The following is a 24,781-nucleotide window of genomic DNA, read 5'->3' on the forward strand; positions in this document are numbered from 1 at the left end:
CATGTGCATAGACTGAAGAATCAATATTAAAATGACATTTATCCTTTAAATTGATCTACATATTCAAAGCAGTACTAATCAAAACTCCTGGTGTGCTTCTTTCTATACATTAACAAACTGATTCTTCATTTTATATATATAAAGGAATTAGGGTAATACAGCAATTTTTAGCTACTACCTGATACTACCTGATTTTTAGCTCTCACTACCAACTTAATGTGGCACACAAAGGGAAGCCAGATATATAGAAAAATGAAACAGAACAGCAGAAACACATCCTACACTTATATGGCTAATTCATTTCCAGTGAAATTTCTTGGGTAACTTAGTGGAGAAAAGATGGTCTCTTCAACAAATGGGGCTGAAACAATTGGATATATACATGTAACATCAAACAGAGTTTGATGTTTATTCCACATGTAAAAATTAACCTGAAATGGGTTATTAGCAAAAATAAATGTAAAAGCTTAAAAACTATGAAAATTCTAAAAGAAATTCTTTGTGACTCTGGCTAAGCAACAAACAAAAAGAATAAAAGTGGAGAAACTGTATTCATCAAAATTGACATGCTGACTCAGGGTGAGGCAAGATTAATGAAATGAACAGGCACAGGTTAGGAGATAATATCTGCAATGATCTGGGGGGCGGAGCCAAGATGGCGGAATAGTGAGGGCGCGCACCGATAGTCCGGGAAAATTTAGTTTAATAAAAGGGGAGTTATGGTAGCCTCAGAAAAAAGAACCAGGAAAATATTGCAGAGGAAACTCTTCTGGATCGAGTGGCTGTGAATCGGAGGACCTACTGGGAGAACAAAGTCATCCACCGCGCGGAAGCCGAGCCGCGGGAGACGCGGGTGCCGCGGAAGCCGCAGGGTCTGCGCACCAGTGTGGGAAGGGGAGTGCATGTCACACAGACAACAGCGGGGAGAGTTGCGACGTCCAGGGCTCCGAGTCCACACATCGGCGCTGGAAGGGGAGGTGAGCTCAATAACCCGAGACATTGGCGGGGAAACGGGGGTCAGAATCTAGAGGGGGGCCGGAAAGTGCAGCAAACTCACTACCGGAAAGAAGGAAAAAAAAAAAAAAAAAAGCTTGGGGGTTTCTCTTTCCCCTACGCTAACCTTGCAAAGGTTGCAAGGCTGCAAGGCTTGAAGAACTCACAAGAGACAAAGAGCAGGCCCCCTCTCTGGATTTACATATCAACAGGGGAGAGCTAAGGAACTGAGTCACTACAATTCAGTAGCCTAGGCAACCCAGTGGGAGTCCAGAGGAGCCTAAACAGACTCTTTGGGTAGAAGCCAGAGACTGGAAGCTAAATACCATCAATTCTGCACAGCCATGCCATGCGGTGTTACTTACCTCCTGAATAAATAAAATAAATAAATAAATAGAGAGATTTACCACGCATAACCTGAGGGTGTCACCTTTGCACACCCTTAACCAGGAAGAACCAAGCAGAGCTCTCAGGCCACACCCATCTCAAGCCTCCAAGGCTCCTCCAACAGCAGGCAGTCCACTTAACACGGACATAGTATAAAATTAAAAAAAAAATTTAAAAAAGAAAAAAAAAAACAAAAAAACGCACAGTGACGAAAGAAGAATTAACTATGCCAAGCAACAAACACAGAAATCGAGGGAACAAGATCAACGATGACACTATGATGCCTCCAAATAAACAAAATGCCCCAAACCAAGATTATGAAGATGAGATAGAAGAAATGCAAGATACGGATTTCAAAAAATTTATGATAAGAACAATTAGAAGTTTTCAAAAGCAAATCCTTGAACTACAGAAATCCTTATTGGACAGGATTGAAAATCTCTCTCGTGAAAATGAAATTTTAAGGAAGAATCAAAATGAAACACAGAAACTAGTAGAGCAGGAAAGTGTGATAGTGAAGAGAAATCAAAATGAAATGAGGAGCTCAATAGATCAAATGACAAACACATTAGAAAGCCTTAAAAACAGAATGGGTGAAGCAGAAGAGAGAATGTCGGACTTAGAAGATAGAGCACAGGAAAACATACAGTCAAACCAAAGAAAAGAAGAGGAAATTAGAAAGCTAAAAAACATTGTTGGGAATCTTCAGGATACTATTAAAAAAACCAACATTCGGGTTCTAGGAGTTCCTGAAGGCATGGAGAGAGAGAAAGGATTAGAAGGCCTTTTTTAGTGAGATACTAGCAGAGAACTTTCCAGGTTTGGAGAAGGACAGAGACATCCTAGTACAGGAAGCTCATAGAACCCCCAATAAACATGACCAAAAGAGATCCTCACCACGACACGTGGTAATTAAACTTACCACAGTGAAACATAAAGAAAAGATCCTAAAATGTGCAAGAGAGAAACGTCAGATTACTCTCAAAGGATCTCCAATCAGACTCACAGCAGACTTCTCATCAGAAACACTACAGGCTAGGAGGGAATGGCGAGACATAGCACAGGTGCTAAGAGAAAAATTGCCAGCCCAGAATATTATATCCTGCCAAGCTCTCATTTGTGAATGAAGGTGAAATAAAGACCTTTCATAGCAAACAGAAATTGAAAGACTTTGTGGCCACTCGTCCGGCCCTGCAAAAGATACTTAAAGATGTGCTACACTCAGAAACACAGAAACACGGCCATCAATATGAAAGAAGGGAAAGGAAGAACACCTACCAGTAAAAGAGCATGGGAAGCTCAAAGCATATACTAGAAAATATTTCCAGGAAAATGGCAGGGCAAAGTCACTACGTATCAATTGTCACATTGAACATTAATGGTCTGAACTGTCCAGTTAAAAGACACCGTTTGGCTGACTGGCTCACAGAACACAACCCAACTATTTGTTGCCTACAAGAAACACATCTCTCTACCAAAGAGGCATGCAGACTGAAAGTGAAAGGTTGGAAAAAGATATTCCATGCCAACAGAAACCAAAAAAAAGCAGGTGTAGCTATATTAATATCAGACAAAATAAACTTTAATACAAAAACTGTTGAGAGAGACAAAGAGGGACACTATATAATGATTAAGGGTACAATTCAACAGGAAGATGTAACTATTATAAATGTATATGCACCTAATTACAGGGCACCGGTCTATTTAAAAGATATGTTAAGGGACTTAAAGGGAGACTTAGACCCCAATACAATAGTACTGGGGGACTTCAATACTCCACTCTCAGAAATAGACAGATCATCCGGACAGAAGATCAACAAGGAAACAGCAGATTTAATTGACACTGTTGCCCAAATGGATCTAACAGATATCTACAGAACTTTCAACCCTACATCTACAGACTTCACATTCTTCTCAGCAGTGCATGGAACCTTCTCTAGGATTGATCACATACTAGGCCATAAAGCAAGTCTCAGCAAATTTAAAAAAAATTAGAATCATACCATGCAGCTTCTCAGACCACAGCGGAATGAAGCTGGAAATTAGCAACTCAGGAAACCCCAGAAAGTATGCAAACACATGGAGACTGAACAACATGCTCCTGAATGAACACTGGGTCATTCAAGAAATCAAAAGAGAAATCAAAAACTTTCTGGAAGTAAATGAAGACAACAACACAACATATCAAAACTTATGGGATACAGCAAAAGCAGTATTGAGAGGCAAATTTATAGCAATAGGTGCCTATATCAAGAAATTGGAAAGGTACCAAATAAATGAGCTTTCAGCACATCTCAAGGACCTAGAAAAACTGCAGCAAACCAAACCCAGTAGGAGAAGAGAAATAATTAAAACCAGAGAAGAAATTAACAGGATTGAATCCAAAAAAACACTACAAAAAGCAGCCAAGCGAGAAGCTGGTTTTTTGAAAAAATAAACAAAATTGACACCCCATTGGCCCAACTAACTAAAAAAAGAAGAGAAAAGACCCAAATCAATAAAATCAGAGATGAAAAAGGAAACGTAACAACAGACACCACAGAAATAAAAAGAATCATCAGAAATTACTACAAGGACCTGTATGCCAGCAAACAGGAAAATCTATCAGAAATGGATACATTCCTGGACACATGCTATCTACCAAAATTGAACCATGAAGACATAGAAAACCTAAATAGACCCATAACTGAAACAGAAATTGAAACAGTAATAAAGGCCCTCCCAACAAAGAAAAGCCCAGGACCAGATGGATTCACTGCTGAATTCTACCAGACGTTTAAAGAAGAACTAACTCCAATTCTTCTCAAACTATTCAGAACAATCGAAAAAGAGGGAATCCTCCCAAATTCTTTCTATGAAGCCAGCATCACCTTAATCCCTAAGTCAGAGAAAGATGCAGCACTGAAAGAAAATTACAGACCAATATCCCTGATGAACATAGACTCAAAAATCCTCAATAAAATTCTGGCCAATAGAGTACAACAACACATCAGGAAAATCATCCACCCAGACCAAGTGGGATTCATCCCTGGTATGCAGGGATGGTTCAACATTCGCAAATCAATCAATGTGATTCACCACATTAACAGACTGCAAAAGAAACACCATATGATTATCTCAATTGATGCAGAGAAAGCATTTGATAAAATTCAACACCCTTTCATGATGAAAACTCTAAGCAAACTGGGTATAGAAGGAACATTCCTCAATATAATCAAAGCAATTTATAAAAAACCCACAGCCAGCATCCTATTGAATGGGGAAAAGTTGGAAGCATTTCCACTGAAATCTGGCACCAGGCAGGGATGCCCACTCTCACCACTGCTATTTAACATAGTTCTGGAAGTTTTAGCCAGAGCCATCAGACAAGAAAAAGAAATCAAAGGAGTACAAATTGAGAAGGAAGAAGTCAAACTATCCCTCTTTGCAGACGATATGATTCTTTACTTAGAGGATCCAAAGAACTCTACTAAGAGACTATTGGAACTCATAGAGGAATTTGGCAAGTGGCAGGATATAAAATCAATGCACAAAAATCAACAGCCTTTGTATACACAAGCAATGCCATGACTGAGAAAGGACTGCTTAGATCAATCCCATTCACAATAGCTACAAAAACAATCAAATACCTTGGAATAAACTTAACCAAGGACGTTAAAGATCTCTACGATGAGAATTACAAAATCTTAAAGAAAGAAATAGAAGAGGATACCAAAAAATGGAAAAATATTCCATGCTCATGGATTGGAAGAATCAACATCATCAAAATGTCCATTCTCCCAAAAGCAATTTATAGATTCAATGCAATCCCAATCAAGATACCAAAGACCTTCTTCTCAGATCTAGAAAAAATGATGCTGAAATTCATATGGAGGCACAAGAGACCTCGAATAGCTAAAGCAATCTTGTACAACAAAAACAAAGCCGGAGGCATCACAATACCAGATTTCAGGACATACTACAGGGCAGTTGTAATCAAAACAGCATGGTACTGGTACAGAAACAGATGGATAGACCAATGGAACAGAATTGAAACACCAGAAATGAACCCAAACATCTACAGCCAACTTATATTTGACCAAGGATCTAAAACCAATTCCTGGAGCAAGGACAGTCTATTCAATAAATGGTGCTGGGAAAACTGGATTTCCATGTGCAGAAGCATGAAGCAAGACCCCTACCTTACACCTTACACAAAAATCCACTCAACATGGATTAAAGACCTAAATCTACGACCTGACACCATCAAGTTATTAGAGAACATTGGAGAAACCCTTCAAGATATTGGCACAGGCAGTCAAAGCCAAAATCAACTATTGGGATGGCATCAAATTGAGAAGTTTCTGTACTGCAAAAGAAACAGTCAGGAGAGTGAAGAGACAACCGACAGAATGGGAAAAAATATTTGCAAACTATGCAACAGATAAAGGGTTAATAACCAGAATCTACAAAGAAATCAAGAAACTCCACAAAAACAAAACCGACAACCCACTTAAGAGATGGGCCAAGGACCTCAAGACATTTTACAAAAGAGGAAATCCAAACGGCCAACAGGCACATGAAAAATAGAATAGATAAAGGGGAGAGTGATTCAACATGGGAAGTGAGATACTCAGCAGACTCATAGAATGGCAGATGTCTTAGATAGCACTCTGGCCTCAGAATCAGCCCTAAAGGCATTCGGATCTGGCTGAAAAGCCCATGAGAGTATTTCAGGCATGGAAAGCCAAGACACTCTGGCAAAAAGATCTCTGTGAGTGAGATCCCAGTGGAAAGAACAGGTCTTCAAAGAAGGAGGTACCTTTCTCTGAAGGGAGGAGAGAACCTCCACTTTGACTATGACCTTGTCTAAACAAGATAAGTGTCGGAGAACTCAGAGGGCTTCCATAGCCTTGGAAACTCATGACTGGAGCATAGGGAGATTACTGATGCCATAGACAGGAGTGTCAATTGGTAAAGTCAACAACAGGAGTCACTGTGCACTTACTCCTCATGTAGGATCTCTGTCCTTAATGTGCTGTACATTGAGATTTAATGCTATAACAAGAACTCAAACAATATATTTCACTTTGTGTTTCTATGGGGGTGCAAACTGTTGAAATCTTTACTTAATGCATACTAAACTGATCCTCTGTAAAAAAAAAAAAAAAAAAGAAATTATCAACTCCCAACTTGACTCTCACTGGGATTAAACATGACAATAGGTCTGATCTGATTTCATCATCATTTAAAAAAAATCTATTTTTCACTTTATGTTTCTGTGTGGGAGTAAACTGTTGAAATCCTTACTTAATGTATACTAAGCTGATCTTCTGTATATTAAGATAATTGAAAATGAATCTTGATGTGAATGGAAGGGGAGAGGGAGTGGGAAAGGGGAGGGTTGTGGGTGGGAGGGACGGTATGGGGGGGAAGCCATTGTAATCCATAAGTCGTACTTTGGAAATTTATATTCATTAAATAAAAGTTAAAACAAAACAAACAAAAAAAAAAACAAAAAAAAATCATGAAGAAACTATGCATGATTTAAAAAAAATATCTGCAATGATCTGCTTATGAAATAGAGAACTCTTACAACTGAAGGACAACAACCCAGTTTTTTTTTTTTTTAATTTTTTTTATTTTTGACAGGCAGAGTGGACAGTGAGAGAGAGAGACAGAGAGAAATGTCTTCCTTTGCCGTTGGTTCACCCTCCAATGGCCGCCGCTGCAGCCGGCGCACCGCGCTGATCCGATGGCAGGAGCCAGGATCCAGGTGCTTTTCCTGGTCTCCCATGGGGTACAGGGCCCAAGCACCTGGGCCATCCTCCACTGCACTCCCTGGCCATAGCAGAGAGCTGGCCTGGAAGAGGGGCAACCGGGACAGAATCCGGTGCCCCGACCGGGACTAGAACCCGGTGTGCCGGCGCCGCTTTTTTTTTTTTTTTTTTTTTTTTTTTTTTAAAGGCAGAGTGGACTATGAGAGAAAAATGTCTTCCTTTTCCATTGGTTCACTCCCCAGTGGCCGCTGCGGCCGGCGCCCCAGGCAGAGGATTAGCCTTTTGAGCCACGGTGCTGTCCAACAACCCAGTTTTTAAAAATGGGAAAAAGACTAGAATTAACCTGTCTCCAAAGAAGATATATGTGAGGCAAATAAGCCTAGGAAAGGAAGTTTAATTAACACTGCTAGTTTTTAGGGAAATACAAATGAAAACTACAATAAGATAGGAATGTCTAATATTTGAAATACTGACAATCTCAGGTTTTGGTGAGGATGGTGAACACCTGGAGGTCACACACTGCTAATGGGAATGTATAATAGTATGGCACCCAGCATGCACATGGACACAGCATCCTAAAACTGGAAGCAAACTCATTCTATCAGTCTATGAGTAGATAAACAAATGATGATGGAATACCACTGAGCAACAACAAGGAATAAGCTACTGATAGATGCAGCAGTATGGAAGAAACTTAGAAGCATTCTGCTAAGTGAAAGAAACCAGACGGCTACTATGTTATGTCATTTATGTAAAAATCTAGAACAGGCAAAACTAAGTGACAGGAAGGAATGGTTTTCAGAGGGGGTTGACCACTAGGGGATACATGGAAGAACTTCTGGGAATGATGCACATTTTTGACTGGTTTTAGTTCTGTGATTCGAAACATTTTCCAAAACATGTCTAAATGTAAACTTAAAATGAGTGTACTTTGCAGCAAGTAAATTCTATTTCTAAAAGCCATTATTTTTAAAAGGTTCTTGATATTTGCCCTAAACACATTTCAAATGATACTATATTGCAAATTTGTACTATGTGCAATAGTCTAAATACGGCTTTATGAAAAGCTGCTTGGATTCTCATCAAACCCAAGTATTTAAAGTTTGAAATAAATCCAAAAGTTATTCATGCAAACCATTTTTAATGATTCTTTTTTTGGTATTGGAATTTTATTGGAAACAGAATATTTTCCTATTTGTTCAAATAAACATTAATATATCCACAAGTTTTGCATTATAGTTTTGCATCACTCATTCCTTTCCTGGCTAATGCACTATATAATTCTCTGACTAAGGAATTACTCAAGTACAATCTGAAATTTTAAAATTTCTGCCATCCTAATTTCTTTCAAGGCCACAAATAGTAACTACCCTTTTTTCTTACCGTCTAGAAAGGAAGGTTAGATCAGCATACTTCTGAAGCAGTTACAGATGATTCAATTAGAATTGACAAAGAAAATAAAGTAACAGAGGTGATACAATATATCTGAGGTCAGTATTTTAGAAGCAGATAGCTCTAATTTATTAGATTACCAGAAAGGTATCAAAGCTTCATGTTTACACAGCACACACACACACACCCTTGGCCCTGCCCCATCTCCACATATCTTTCAATGCCCCCTGTAAAATTCAAAGCAAATATTATAATGACAGTGTGCCACTTAAACTGCTTAGTAGTTCAGGTTTGGAGGATCAACTGGTGTTTTTTTTTTCAATACTGTGATACAGAAACTCCTAACACATTTGGGAACTGGTTTAATATATGCCTGCAACCTTCCTCTGTCCAATCATCCTCCACCATGACCCAAAACAAGAAAACAACCCCTTCACGTACTGCAGCAGTTCAACAGCACCGGGTGGGGCGACAGTGGTGTCAAAAATCACTTTTGTGAACAGCTTCTAAAGACTCATGCAGTCCAGTGGATGCAGGTAAGGCCACCTGGGCTGAGCAGGAGACTAACCCAACCGTCACCACTACTCTGTCTAGTGCCTCTCCCCATTCCTAAGGTAGCAAAGGGTCTCATTGTAGCTCTTTATATAAGTTTATCAACTAACTTATTAAATTCTGATGGGAACCAATTTCAAAAACTTACAACCATTCACCTAGTAATCTGATTTAATCCTCTTGAAGTATTTTTGCAACATATAATTTGCCTTTCCCAGATAAATTCATTACCACAGACCCATAAAGCAAATAAGCCAAGCTGAATTTGAATACCCAGATCCTGAGGTTTTATTTCCTGTCACTTCACACATTTACATAACCCCTCTGGCTGCTGTAGGCTTTCTGGTTTGCTGTGTGCCCAAGAACAAGTTTAGGGAGTGTTGCTGGAAATGGAGGCTAATGGGTGTCCTTAGTGAAGTCCTCTCCACTAGCCAAAAGCAGGCCCCAGTTGCACTCAGCAATCATATTAATTTCTGTTGTCCAAATTATGCCCTGTTTGCCTAGATTTGAGGATTTCATGTCCTTTTCTTTCAAACTTCCAATGCTTCCTTACTATCCTTTGCTTTCTCACAGACATAGTATTCGAGTAAAGAACTTCCATAAACTCTGGCCACACCTATTATCACGTGAGTTCACACCCTTTACCTTCTCTTTACAGGGATCACTTGTCCACATTCACATTTAGGAAGGGCCAAACTTGCACCCATGTCCTCTAGCTCATCCCTTCTTGTCCACTCAATGAGGCCGCCCAGCAACACCCTTAAATCAGTTGTTCTTGTCTTGCCTCTCAAAGTGTTATAATTTCTCACCTCTTGACCCCCACACTTCCTTCCGCTATTACCCGTTTCTCTGCTCATTTATGCAGCTGTATCACTTTGAGCAGTCTGTACTCCCGATCTCAGTCCTCTCTCCCACTACACTGACTCCTTCCCTCCTGCCTTCTACATCTGGCTTCCTGGCCACAATATTCTCTTGGCTCTTTTCCAATCTCACAAGCCACTCTTAAGTCCCCCTTGTTGGCATCTTGGTTCTCAGGTCTCTAAATACTGACACGCCCCAGGACTGGGATCTTTTCTTCTACTCTCATTCTCAAACTGGTCTCTTCCAGTCTTACAGTTTTAAATACCAAATAGGTTCTGATACCTCCCAAATCTGTGATTCCAGTCTGATCTCCCATTTTAGACTCACAGATTTAACAATTTCACATCTCATTCTGGGTGTCTAAGAATCTCCAAGTGTAAACTGAACTGCTTCCTGGTTTTTCCTCCAAAACCTCTGCCTCGCACACTCTCGCTGTTCTTATTCCAATTCAGGCCAAAAGCCTTGCGATCATCATTTCCTCTCATTGTACTCCACATGCAAACCATCAGACAATCTAATAGTTTGGTCTTAAAATATATCCAGAATCCAGTTATTTCTCCCTAGCTCACATTGCCACCGCCCTCACTGGGGACTGCTGTGAAACCTTTCTAACTGTTCTGTGTGCCCCCTTCCTCTGTCAGCTGTGACACCACATCCCACCTGTGTCCCCTCCTCAGGGGCTGCCTGTCTCATTGAGAATGCCAACACCCTGACGAGGGCCCTCACAACTGGTTACCTGTCTGCCTTCATTTCTGCTGCTGCTTACATGACTTGAACCTTTGCTGCTCCTTCTACACAAAATGCTCTTCCTCCAAACTCGCTTTTTTCAGGGGAACCCAATTACCCTCTTTGAAGGGGCAGGCTTCCCTCTTTCCTGACTTCATTTTGTCTTCAGGCCTTTCCATCATCTGACATATTCACTTAGTTATCTGTTTTTTCCCTTGCTAAGATGTAAGTGCCATGGCCTTTGCTATTCTATTCACTGGTGAGTTCCCTGTGCTTCTTCAATATCTGTACACTAAGTAAACTGATTAAGCAGAAAAGGAGCTGAGCTGCCCTCTCTGGGTGCTTCTGCTTGGGAGAGAGCCTAAGAATAGCACCTGGTCTCACAGGCTGCAGCACAGAAGTTGCCCTGGGAAACTGATGAATGACCCTCCAGACCTCGGGAGAGAAGGCAGACAGGAATGTATGCTTCTGCTCTCTGCGAGCATCAGGCATTCTTTTTTAAGCCTCAGTGCTGCCATTCTCTATCTGTGCAATTGCAGCTATCTTACTGTTCAAGCCCTGGTGTTCTTCAGGAGTTGTCAGGCAAGCTAGGATAATCAAGTTTCAAAGGCCGCACTGGGAAGCCAAGGTCATGTAGGTGTGGTGTTGACAGCAGGTCAGGGAGCTAACAGCAAGGATATCTACAGGGTGCTTTGAGGACAGGAAGTTAGGGACCCATTCACCCACAAACAGGGGCCTCTTGGAGGCTTAAGGAGCTGGTGAGATTAGTATGTGCCTCTCTCCCCCTGAGGCTGAGATGAATTGTTTCCTAGTTATGGCATATTTGACAATGTTAAACACAATGCTATTTTTAAACTGACATTCTTTCCTGAACTTCTGGAATGTAATTCCCTGTGCTGTGTATCACTTCTCTCTGATAACAGAGAATTTCATTACACAGGCTGGAATGCAGCCTTATTATTAGTTGAAATATTACCGTAGACGCTAATCAGTTCTCAAGGATGTCTTTAAATAGAGCTACCCACCTCGTCATAGAAAGCCTTTTCATTCTCTTTGCTGTTTTTTTCTTTCCACTCATAAGACACATGGGAGTTCCACCAGCTTGAAAATAAATTCCAGAGCTGGCCTTGCCAGCAGTGCAGACAGTTCTCTGAGAGGAACCTGGCCGGCTCACCAAAGGGACATTCGCTCTCACTTCCACTTCTTCTCAGCAGGGTCTCTGTTGCAAAGGGCCTGGCATTTCACCAGAGCTGCACCTCCACTCCCCTCATTCCTTAGTCACCCTCCTGGCTAAACAAATGGCTTTAACCCTTTCTTTGTGCTGTGCTGCTTCCAGAAGCTGAAATCATGCCCAGACCCAGGAAGAATCTCAACCTGACTCCAAAGCATCGTCTGTTTTCACCCTACTGAGGACCACTCCCTCAAGACCAAAGTGGGGTGGTGGTGCAAGGGTGGGCAGAGTCTCAGGCATCTGATAACTAGGGGTTGAGGCTGCAGAGGGGCCTCATTGGGATGTGCAGTGGCTCTGTTTACCTCACTACCTCCTTCCCCAAAACAGGAGCTGAACTACAAATAGGACAAATCATTTAATTTGATTCATAATGGCCTTTGATACCACATAAAAGGACAGTATTTTCAGGGACGCTGTGCACCAAATTAGAATATATGCTTTGGTTTTCTATGATTAATTAATGTCACTTTAGTCATATTCACACAGACAGCAATGCGAATTACCTTACAAGCACAGAATGGAGAAGAAGGAAGAGACAATAATGACAAAAGGAATTGGACAAAAGGTCAGAAGAAAAAGGCTAAAATTAGGAGGGAGCTTCAAAAAGATTGTGGGGAGCAACTGGGAGCAACCCGGACTAGACTAAGTTACTGGAATTGGGACTTGTTCTGTGCATCTGCTCTCCCACAATATGGCGCTGGGAAGGGAGAAACAGCTTCTGCACAGCTGCCTCCAGTTCAACCAATAAACTGTAGGACCTACTCCTGATTGGAGGGGAGCGGCGTGCTCGGCGTGTGGGTAGCAGGGTTGGGATTGGTGGAAGAGGACTATAAAGGAGGAGAGAGACAACATGCACCAGGAACATCTAAGGGGAACATCTGAAGAAACACCTGTGCAGCCCCCGAGAGAGCCGGCCGGCGGAGTGCCGCTCCCCCGCGGAAGTGGGGAATGTGGCAGGGGGAACCGCCCTTCCACGGAGGTGGAAGGGACAGTAGCCAACCCGGGAAGAACCAGCAGCAAACCCGGGGAGGGCCGAGCAGACAGAAGAACAGCGCAGGGTCCTGTGTCGTTCCTCCACGAAGACGGGGAGCGACCTAATGGGGCCGTGACTCGGATATGAAGCCTAGGCAGGGTTTAGTGTCGTTCCTCCATGAAGAGGGGGAGCGACAAAGATCATGGAAGATGGCATTAAAATACTGCTTTGGGGCTGGAGTTTGGCCAAGTGGATAAGCTTCTGACTGGGATTCATGTTGTAGTGTCTGTGTTCAAGACCTGGCTCCACTCCTAATTCCAGCTTCCTGCCAACGCATTCCCAGGAAGACAGCAGCAAATGAGTTCAGAGGACTGGGTCCCTTTCCCATGGAAGACCCAAACTGAGGTCTTCAGGATTCTGGCTTCAGCCTGGCCCAGCCCTGGCTATCACATGTGGGCCTTTAGAGAATGAACCAGCACATGGGAGCTCATATGTTTTCTACTTCTCAAGCAATAAAATTTCAAAAACATGTATATTGGTGCATAGTTTTTTGTAACACATTTTCCATGAAATTTCTGAAGACTATTCATATAAGGACACATAGTAAAATCAGACTTTAACCAAGTAAGGGAGGAATGTTGATGATAAAGAGTGAAGTAAAAAGAGCACAAACACTGGCAGGCGCCGCAGCTCACTAGGCTAATCCTCCGCCTAGCGGCGCCAGCACACCCGGTTCTAGTCCCGGTTGGGGCGCCGGATTCTGTCCCGGTTGCCCCTCTTCCAGGCCAGCCCTCTGCTGTGGCCAGGGAGTGCAGTGGAGGATGACCCAAGTCCTTGGGCCCTGCACCCCATGAGAGACCAGGAAAAGCACCTGGCTCCTGGCTCCTGGCTCCTGCCATCGGATCAGCGCGGTGCGCCAGCCGCAGCGGCCATTGGAGGGTGAACCAACGGCAAAGGAAGACCTTTCTCTCTGTCTCTCTCTTTCACTGTCCACTCTGCCTGTCAAAAAAAAAAAAAAAAAAAAGCACACATTCAATATTTAGCATATATTAAATGCCCAACATTGAAAGATGGAAGGACAGCAGAAGGATGGAAAAGGACAAGCAAGAGATAAGTCCAAGGAGTTGGAAAGTTGTAGTTATGTCCCTGGAGGCCCTTAATTCAGAAGACATATCTAAATATCGATGATCTCCTTGTTTCCATAACACAGAACTTGCAGTAAAACAGAAAAGGCACCATAAATGTGTTAAACAACTAGCTGGAATGAAAACTGATTCCTAAACCCAAGTAACACAAGAATGTACTAACTCTAAGTGCCAGCATTTTAATATAAAACAGAATCAGTGTATGGTTTCCAATGACAGTCTTTAGAGCACTTACAATACTCTTGGATCTAGCAGAGTGCCATCAGAGCCAGGCTTGCATACAACAAGATCCTAAATACCTGAGAGATTGTGAATATAAAGATGATCTTGATATTCCTATTTCTCTTGTGGTAAAAACAATTTCCACCAGACCTTGATATACAAGTGGATAAATCATGTTAAATTAAATCATTCTCTACTTGGGGAGCTATCTTAATCAGAAAGAGATTTAATGAAAAGCCTTAGCTTACATGAATACTCTAATTATTACAGGCTAATATTTGTCCACAAAAAAGAATGTTTCAGGATTAGTCAGAAATCAGAAAAGCCAGAGGCACCAATTCAATAACAGAATGCCTAATTAAATGATAATGGAATCCTAATTATAATGTATTGCTTTGCCTTGCTGGAGATTTATTTAGCACATTCCATTTTACACAGTTCATTAAGGAAATCTAAATAAAATGCAATTACTAAAAAAATAAAGAACTAATAAATTAAAACTTTTTAACAATATCACATGTAACAAAAAGTATAACAGTTAGGGACAACTGTTGTATTATAGTGGGTTAAGCCACCACTTGAGACACAGCATCTCATGTGGGTACTGGTTTGAGTCTCTGCTGCTGTACTTCCTTTCATTTGTTTGCTTTTCTTTTCTTTCTTTCTTTTTATTTATTTATTTTTTTTTTTGACAGGCAGAGTGGACAGTGAGAGAGAGAGAGAGAGAGACAGAGAGAAAGGTCTTCCTTTGCCGTTGGTTCACCCTCCAATGGCTGCCGTGGCCAGTGCGCTATGGCGGGTGCATCACGCTGATCCAAAGGCAGGAGCCAGGTACTTCTCCTGGTCGCTCATGCGGGTGCAGGGCCCATGGACTTGTGCCATCCTCCACTGCACTCCCGGGCCATAGCAGAGAGCTGGCCTGGAAGAGGGGCAACCAGGACAGAATCCGGTGCCCCGACCAGGACCAGAACCCGGGGTACTGGCGCCGCAGGCGGAGGATTAGCCTATTGAGCCGTGGCGCTGTGCTGCTATACTGCCAATCCAGCTCTCCACTCATGTGCCTGAGAAAGTATTTGGGTCCCTACCACCCATGTGGGAGAGTCAAATGGGTTTCCAGGCTCTTGGTTTTGGCCTGGCCCAGCCCCAGTCATTGCAGCCATCTGGAAAGTGAAGCAGCAGATGTAAGATCTCTCTCTGTCTGTTGGTAACTCTGCCTTTCAAATATATATATATATATATATAATCTTTAATTTTTTTTAAAGTGCAATGGGGGCAGGTGCTGTGGTGCAGCAGGATAATGCCCTGACCTGAAGCGCCAGCATCCCATATGGGCACGGGTTCTAGTCCCGGCTGCTCCTCTTCCGATCCAGCTCTCTGCTATAGCCTGGGATAGCAGTAGAAGATGGCCCAAGTCCTTGAGCCTCTGCACCCGTGTGGGAGACCTGGAAGAAGTTCCTGGCTCCTGGCTTTGGATCGGCGCAGCTCCAGCCATTGCGGCCATCTGGGGACTGAACCAGCGGATGGAAGACCTCTCTCTCTGTCTCTACCTCTCTCTGTAACTCTGCCTTTCAAATAAATAAATCTTTAAAAAACAAAACAAAACAACAACAACAACAACAAACAAAAAACAAAAAAAGAAGTCCTACTGAAGAAGGTATGGCTACATGCACTAAGTTGTATATAGAAACAGTTCTTGTCCTACACCCTTCCTAAATCCATCACTGCCTTATGTACTGACCATTTTGTTAAGAAGATATGTATCCCCCATATCAAAACTCTAAAAAAAGGTTTAACTGCTCACTAAACTGTGGCTACAGTCATGATTATGGGTCCTGTGCTAGCTAGAGCTACCAGGGTCAATTCAAATCCATAGCAGCAACCTCTTGGTGTCAGAAGTTTAGACTCTAGTAGAAACCAAGGCATAAATATGTGAATATAGTAACACAGGAAGGGCACAGAAACTGACACAAAGCTGTAAGGCAAGTGAAGTGAGAGTAATAGAAATGAGCACCATTGTTGAGTTCAGAGAAGAACAAGATCACTGTGGGCTAAAATGCATAAACAACACTGCATGCAAGCAGGCTACTCTGGGATAACACATGCATGAACCAGTTCCTTGAAATGTACAAGAAACTGGACCTCCAATATGGAAAATATATTTAAAAGCATCAAATAGTTATAGAAAAACAAACACATGTTTTTAGAAGCCAAAATAAAAGGACAAAGATGTAAGAGAACAGAGTTAAAAACTACTCAGGGATATATGGGAACTTAATGTACAATATAGGGGACACCACAAATCCAAGGGGATCCATGGGGGGAAGAAAAGGAAGCACTGGGGTAAAAAGGAGTAAACAGTAAAATAACGGAGAACCCCTGCCCAAGACCAGTAATGGTAATATTGTAATCTTCTGAACCGGAGAACTTCACTAAGTAATTAGTATTCTTAATTAACAGACTAGAAACACAATTTGAGCAAAAAGAAAAAAAAAACAACCTGCTTTAAATTAGCTTCTCTATAGCCTCAAATAACGGCATATTGAAGTTTAAAATTTTGGAACAGGATATAAAGGTAACACCCAGTGCTATGGAACACTGTCTTGTCCAGGAAACCCCATTCAAAGCTGGAAGACAACAAATTCTGAGAACAATTTTAAATCTTTTGGGTTTTTATGTGCATCATTTCAGTTTTGGATTGTAGGAGCACCTTTGCTGTGACCTCTCAGCTGTCCTTAACTCTCATATCACTCTATTATTTTATCCCAAGTTGTCTGAACTCTGGGATTAGGCACAACTTTTTCTGACCCCAGGGAGTTGTTGTAATGGACGCAGTGTCTTCATTCTGCAAAGTCCACAGTTCTATATGTGCTCTTCTCTTACAGCACCTAGTATTCTTCTGGTTTATATTAAGTGCTGCTATCACAATTCGGTTTCTTTGATTAGATTACATACTACTCAAGGTCAGGGTGTGTGTCTTTCCCACCTTTGTATTCTCCACGTGGTTTTGAACACACTATTCATATAAATACCTACTGGGGAATGATTCTTCTGTGTTATGGAAACTAAGAAAACAGAAAGGAAACAGAGTGAAGCCAAACGCTATGTCAGGTACTTTCTCCTATTATTTTATTCAATATTCACAATAACCCCATGAACCGAGTCTCGAGGCTTAAGATTCAGCTTGAGTAATTTGTCCACAGTTACAAAACCAGTAAGACACATGGAAATCCCAGGTCCACTTGATTCTAAAGGTCTCGGTTTAGCGTCAAGAATTTAGCACAGGGGCTGGCGCTGTGGCCCAGCGGGTTAACGCCCTGGCCTGAAGCGCCAGCATCCCATATGGGTGCTCGTTTGAGACCGCTGCTCCACTTCCTATCCAGCTCTCTGCAGTGGCCTGGGAAAGCAGTGGAAGATGGCCCAAGCTCTTGGGCCCCTGCACCTGCGTGGGAGACTGGAAGAAGCTCCTGGCTTTGGATCGGCACCGTTTTGGCCGTTGCAGCCAATTGGGGAGTGAACCAACGGATGGAAGACCACCCCCCACTTCTCTCTCTGTGTTTCTGACTTTCAAATGAAATAAATAAATCTTTAAAAAAAATTTAGTACTGAAAGACACTCAATATTTCTTATTTTCACTTTGGTAAACTGGAGATGAGAGAGATTCAATGACTTTTTCAAAGAGTTTTAGGGTAGGTGAGTAGAAGGACTAAATTTAGAAGCCAAGTTTCTTGCCTCATAGCTTTAGTTGGCTCTTTCCATGGCATAAAAAGGCTGCAGTGAACTTTCTCAAATTATACTTCTGTATTCCCAAGAAACACAATTTTTAAACATTAAAACCTAGAATATAATTGGTCTTAATTTTCTAAATTCTTTCAAAAATGTTAAGTTTTGCAGCTAAAGCATTTTAAACAAAAATATATAAATTTTATTATACTGCAAATATGAAATTCTTTCCATTTCTGAAACACAGTGCAAGAAACCATCAATTAATGACCATACATTCACCTATGGTGGAAGAAACACACTGTTCTAATTGAGGATGTGAGAAAGGATTAGGTTATGGGATGTTTTCTTGCCTGGTTCTGAACTGGAGAAGCTTTAAATTACTATTCTAGGTATGATTATGAATACTTATACTTAAAGAATTATTTCAGGCTGGCTTTGAAATAATTAGTGGGTAAAATGGCTTAGTGGGTAAAGCCGCTGCTTGCAGTTCCAGCATCCCACATAGGGGCCAGTTCGAGTTCCAGCTGCTCCACTTCCCATCCAGCTCTCTGCTGTGGCCTGGGAAAGCAGTAGAAGATGGCCCAAGTCCTTGGGCCCCTGCCCCCACATGAGAGACCTGTAAGAAACTCCTGGCTCATGGCTTCGGATCGGCTTAGCTCCAGCCATTTAGGGAATGAACCAGTGGATGAAGACCTCTCTCTCTGCCTTTCTATAACTCTGCCTTTCCAATAAATAAACAAATAATTTTTTTAAAAAAGAATTATGACTATGTTTTTTTTTTTTTTTTAAACAGGCAGAGTGGACAGTGAGAGAGAGAGAGAGACAGAGAGAAAGGTCTTCCTTTGCCGTTGGCTCACTCTCCAATGGCCGCTGCGGCCAGCGTGAAGCGGCCGGTGCACTGTGCTGATCCGAAGGCAGGAGCCAGGTGCTTCTCCTGGTCTCCCATGGGGTGCAGGGCCCAAGCACTTGGACCATCCTCCACTGCACTCCCAGGCCATAGCAGAGAGCTGGCCTGGAAGAGGGGCAACAGGGACAGAATCCAGTGCCCCGACCGGGACTAGAACCCGGGGTGAGCTAGCGCCACAGGCGGAGGATTAGCCTATTGAGCTGCGGCGCCGGTCTATGACTATGAGTTTTTAAAGGATTCCATCATTGACCTGCAATGAAATGATAAATGATATGGTCTACCACATTCCTGAGGTGAGCTAATTATCTTTATGTCAGTGAATTTACATTGCTTTGTGTAAATTTGCTATTTAATATCAATAAATACTCTTTTTAAATTAATTTATTTGAAAGGTAGCGTTACAGAGAGATTTTCCATCTACTGGTACATTCCTAAAATGGCCACAATGGCTGGAGTTGGTCAAATCAGAAGCCAAGAGCCAGGAGCTTCATCCAGGTCTCCCACATGGGTGCAGAGTCCCAAGAACCTGGGCCATCTTCTACTGCTTTCCCAGGTCATCACAGAGAGCTGGATCAGAAATGGAGCAGCCAGGACTCAAACTGGCACCCATACGTGATGCCAGCACTGCAGCCGGCAGCTTTAGTCACTAAGCCATAGAGTCGGCCCCAATAAATGTCCTTTCAATAAAGTTTTTTTTTTTAAATACCCAAACTGACAGAAAAATTAGAGGTTCTAAGTAACAGGATGATCGTACATAAAGCAATATCCTCTTGGAATCCACTCATCTCTTTCTGTAGTTTTATCTGTATGGTGCTACTACTGAACATGCCTGTGACTCCCAGGGGACACTGCCTTTTTTTCTGACACAGAAATGCTTTGTAGTTCTATAGCAGTTGGCTCAACCAGAGTCCCACGATGACTACAAGTCTCTCTGACTTGACACTCTTCACATCACTTTCTAGATGTAGTCTAACAGGTAATTATGTGAAAATACTGATCACACAGAGAAAGTTAAGAAAGAACTTCGTGGACCCAGTGTTGTGGCATAGTGGGTAAGGTGGCTGCCTGCAGTGCCAGCATCCCATATGGGCACCAGTTCCAGTCCCGGCTGCTCCGCTTCCGATATAGCTCTCTGCTATGGCGTGGGAAAGCAGTGGAAGACTGTCCAAGTCCTTGAGCCCCTGCACCCACGTGGGAGACCCAGAGAAGGCTCCTGGCTCCAGATCGACCCAGCTCCAACTGTTGCAGCCATCTGGGGAGTGAACCAGCAGATGGAAGACTCTCTGTCTCTGCCTCTCTCTAACTCTGCCTTTCAAATATTAAATAAAATCTTTAAAAAAAAAAAAAAGAAAAGAAAACTTGGTGACAAAAGTACCTTTGATAAGATTCACTTAGAAACACTGGCTTGGATATTTAAAATAAAAATTTAAATTCCATTCTGGTATCTTTCAGTTTAGAAAAATAGCCCAGAGGGTCTGAGGCCCTTTGCTTCGTATCTTGCAGCACATGTAGCTCATCAGAGGCCTTAGAAATCCTGGCCTAAATCCCCAAGGTCAAAGTCAGTCTCACACTAAGCTGTCCCTGCAGGGTCTCTGAGAAGATGTAATTCCTGATCCTAGTAGTCTTCAAAATGGCTTAAAAGAACTCATAGGATCTGCTCTAGACCTTTACAAGTATGCTTAAATAAGAACTAATGCTTGATGTGCCGGCACCACGGCTCACTAGGCTAATCCTCCACCTTGCGGCGCTGGCACACCGGGTTCTAGTCCCGGTCGGGGCGCCGGATTCTGTCCCTGTTGCCCCTCTTCCAGGCCAGCTCTCTGCTGTGGCCAGGGAGTGCAGTGGAGGATGGCCCAAGTGCTTGGGCCCTGCACCCCATGGGAGACCAGGATAAGTACCTGGCTCCTGTCATTGGGCCCAAGGACTAGGACCGGTGGCCATTGGAGGGTGAACCAACGGCAAAAAAAGGAAGACCTGTCTCTCTCTCACTGTCCACTCTGCCTGTAAAAAAAAAAAAAAAAAAAAGAACCAATGCTTGAGACGCCAAAAGTTGTCACACACCTTAGGAATTCATCAGTGATTCACATGGAAGTAGGCTGCTTTTAAAATCAGTTTCAAAAAAGTGGTTTTTAAAACTTACCAACTCACTCAGAAATTTTACTCTATTATTTAGGTTTCCCGAGAATTATGTCTGGGGCAGCACAATGGTATAGTAGGCTAAACCCCTGCCTGTGGTGCCAGCATCCAAAATGGACACCGGTTTGTGTACTGGCTGCTCCTCTTCTGATCCAGCTCTCTGCTGTGGCCCGGGAAGGCAGTGGAGGATGGCCCAAGTGCTTGGGCCCCTGCATACACTTGGGAGACCTGGAAGAAGCTCCTGGCTTCTGCCTTCGGATCGGCATAGCTCCAGCTGTTGCGGCCATTTGGGGAGTGAACTGGTGGATGGAAGACCTTTTTCTCTTTGTCTGTAACTCTCCTTCTCAAATAAACAAAGTGTAATTTCTAAGTATTATAGAACCTCTGTATGCCAACAGTCCTTAGTTTAATGCTTACTACAGATACTCAATAAACAAATGAGTAGATAACTTAATGAAAAATGTTTAATTACAATGAAGGTGACTCAACCGTAACCACCATTTTCATTTTAGTATCAACTGGAGATATAAAAAACTGTGTCTTAACACAGCGACTCTGATCTTAATGTTGTTCATGACTACTTGGTGTTACCTCAGACAATCAGTGGTAATGGTATGAGACTGGCCAAAAATTAAGGTATTTCCTTTCTTATTGCATCTGAAATATAAACCTAGTTATATCAAAAAAAAAAAAAAAAAAACCCTCATGATCCACCCAACCAGGACACACACAATGGGGTGCTACTAATGAACTGTGATTTTAACGTCACTAAGGCAGCTAATAGTCCTGAGATGATACCTTGGACTGTCTATCATCCTGTGATCAGAACAATTTCAGGAACCCCTGAGAATTATGTTCATTTTAATACCTTTTAATGATTCAGGAATTCTTGATCAATTCTACCCCCCCCCCCCCCAGACACACTCCTCCCTCCAACCCCAATCTCTGTGTTACAGAGGTTGAAGGAACACGAATGGCACCAGGTCATCACTGGTGGGAACAGACTCATGGATATCTTCGGCTATGAAGAACTTAAATCTACTGAACTAGCCTTGAATGAGTCGCATTTTTGGCATTTGTCAAAATTAATAGATGAACTATCTGATTTTCTACATCAAATTTTTGTGTGCCCAGCTCCTGGAACATTCTGACCTTGAAAATATATAAGAACGGTGGCACTATTGAAGAAAATGGAGAAGTGGGTAGAAAGTAACAAGTTTGGCAATAGACATATCACATTTGAGGTGACAGAGCAATATTTAAGTAAGATTTCCCAACCCACTTACAGGAGACATAGGTAGGCTAAGTCTCAGGTTGGTCAGAAGCATAGTTTTTAGAATCATTAACAAACTGATGATAGTAGTAGCTATAAGCATGGAAATATTCTCTCAACTATAAAGAGTGAGGACTGAAATTTGGGAAATGATTTTTACATAGCAGACCAGAAAAGGACAAAAAGCCAACAAAGGAGCCTAGGGAAGGAGAAAACAGTCACCAGGAAAATCAGCAGGATGGAAAGAGGAGAAACAAAGCCCAACATACCCAACAAGGACCTGGAACAGCGCAACTCTTTCTATGTGGATCTGCTGTAGTGCAATCACTGTGGTTACTTTGGGGCGTGCAGATTGGAACACTTTAGTTTCCTTGGCAGCAGCCTCTCGGTTAACTCTTTTGATTAACCTTCCCTTAAGGAAATCAGTCAGACTGCAGTATTTTTAAGAATAAAAATGCAAACCTGGTATTTAAGTTGGCATTTTGAAAATATAAGAGATAATTTAGAGGCCTCATATGACACAAAGCATTCTGTCTACCCATTTCTCTTTCAGGCACTAGATTCGTTTTGATCATTCACTAAAACTGCTATTGCACCTTACTTTCAAGGTGCAGCTTTGAGTTAATTCTGTGAGGCTGAAATTGCCCTACATATCTAAATATTTTAAGTATTTGAACACTGCTGAAACACTAAAGCAGTTCCTAAGAATAGCAATACACAGAGAAAATCTGGAGAGAGAAACTAAAATCACAACATGCAAATTGGTCTGTTTTAGAATAAATCTGCATATAGTGTCCTGCAGTGGTACATTTTATAAAGGGAATTAAAGCCATGAAATTAACATTTTAATGAAGCAGGCAGACTATTGACGTCAAGACTACTCACTGATTGCAGCTTCCAGGTGGCCTAATGAGATGAAAATGAAATTTATACCTCCAGCTAGTCTAAACTAGGGCTGTTTGGAGATTATGATTGAATTTAAATGAGAAAATACTGCTGTGTGCAAACATGTTTAGGCTAGAAAAGTACTCTTGGCAAACCTTGGCACTACGTTTAAACTAAATACTTAAGGCAACACACACACACACACACACACACACTTTGGTATAACTTTTTTCTAAAGCACTATCCTAAAACCCATGGGAAGTCACTTGTATTTCGGAAAACATTAGAATGACTCATCTTAATTGTATTACAGGTCCATCTAAGAATGAAAAAGGCGCTTTAAGGTCACCTGGTGCAAGCTGCCACCTGTGTGAACACTGTAAGACAGGGACACCTTGAGGCTGCCTTTTTAATCACATTTGAAAAAATGCTCTTATTACCTGAGATTTGAGGCTTAAAAGTATACTCTTGGGACTCCCACTTTTTAGTCTCAGCCTGTCCTCTAAAAACAAACATGACAGCCTCATCAACTTCTGTACCTAACAATCCTTCAAACATTTAAAGCAGAGGTCAGCAAAGTACAGCCCATGGACCAATTTCAACTGCACAGCCTGTGAGCTAAGAAGAGTTTTTATTTTTTATTTTTACATAGTTGGGGAAAAAATAAAGACTAATTTTATGACACACAAAAGTTTTATGAAATTCAAACTTCACTGCCCATAAATAATGTTTTATTGGAACACAGAGCCACTCATCCAGTTGCACTAGAATGGCAGAACTGATTTATGAGAGTGACCGTGTGGCACGCAAGGCCTCGACAGAAAAAGCTTGCCAACCAGGGATTTAAAAGACAGCTTTCAAACCTTCTCTTAGTCTTCTGTTCCCTAAGCTGGGATGTCAGTTCTAAAGAACACAGAAAACATTTCTTGATTACTGGATGGCCTCCAATGTGTCCTTGTCGCCTGTAAGTTACTGAAGCAGAGAAGAGAGAGCTAAAGAGCCACACAGCTGTAGCCCAGAGAGAACATCATTTCTGCTCTCTCCCGGTCAAGCTAACCCTGCCCTAACAGAAGGCTCGTGGGCATGTGTGCTTAAGCTTTCCCCGTGGGAGACCAGCCATAGTTCTCCACAGTCTCCACACGGTCAGAATTCATAGTAAGTTCAATACTCAGTGTTAGTATGACATAGCTAAATATACACAGTGGAATGGTGTCGTAGTATTTACATGTCTTTCTTGTTCCGCTGATCATTTCCTTGGGGTTAATAATTAACTAAGTCTGAATTCTCTATCAGTACACTTCTCCTTCCTCCGTATCAAACACATCAGCCAAACTATTTGTCTCATCTCCTCAAAGACACTTCTCCCTACTCTGATCAAGACCGCAGTGCAGACTGAAATCTTCCAGGCCTGATGTGCAGCTGTTACCCTCGATCTCCCTTCTCCATACTCATCCTAGAGACTCCCTTCTTCTATTGTGTTCCTTCTTTCCTGAATCTGGTATCTTTCTCTGCTTTGATCTACCTTATTTTGTTAGATTACATCCTTCATTAGCTCCCTAAGACAGGCACAGGGGAGGTTCCTAGAATGTCCTGTCTTCACACTTGACTGAACGTGA

At 42.1% G+C, this 24,781-nt stretch overlaps 1 protein-coding gene and 1 long non-coding RNA gene across 18 annotated transcripts in view; one reads left to right on the forward strand and one right to left on the reverse strand.

Moving 5' to 3' along the window:
* LOC149128157 (uncharacterized) overlaps window positions 1–12,143 on the forward strand; it is a 34,829-nt gene extending 22,686 nt beyond the window's left edge. The window contains exon 3 of the long non-coding RNA XR_016229508.1: window positions 12,007–12,143. This is a non-coding gene — a long non-coding RNA (uncharacterized LOC149128157). The remainder of the gene's footprint in view (window positions 1–12,006) is intronic.
* Window positions 1–24,781, reverse strand: part of LCLAT1 (lysocardiolipin acyltransferase 1) — a 188,378-nt gene that overhangs the window by 17,709 nt on the left and 145,888 nt on the right. The window contains exon 7 of one of the 17 annotated variants that reach the window (XM_089326602.1): window positions 13,463–13,873. The exons of the other annotated variants lie outside the window; for them this stretch is intronic. Within the exon in view, the coding sequence (XP_089182728.1) occupies window positions 13,569–13,873 (305 nt within the window). The 3' untranslated portion in view covers window positions 13,463–13,568. Of the gene's footprint in view, window positions 1–13,462; window positions 13,874–24,781 lie in introns of those variants that run through there. 17 annotated transcript variants of the gene reach the window in all.

The sequence above is a fragment of the Oryctolagus cuniculus genome, chromosome 2 (assembly GCF_051225735.1).
Source record: "Oryctolagus cuniculus isolate XC-2025 breed Fujian yellow rabbit chromosome 2, ASM5122573v1, whole genome shotgun sequence".
Lineage (NCBI taxonomy): Eukaryota > Metazoa > Chordata > Mammalia > Lagomorpha > Leporidae > Oryctolagus > Oryctolagus cuniculus.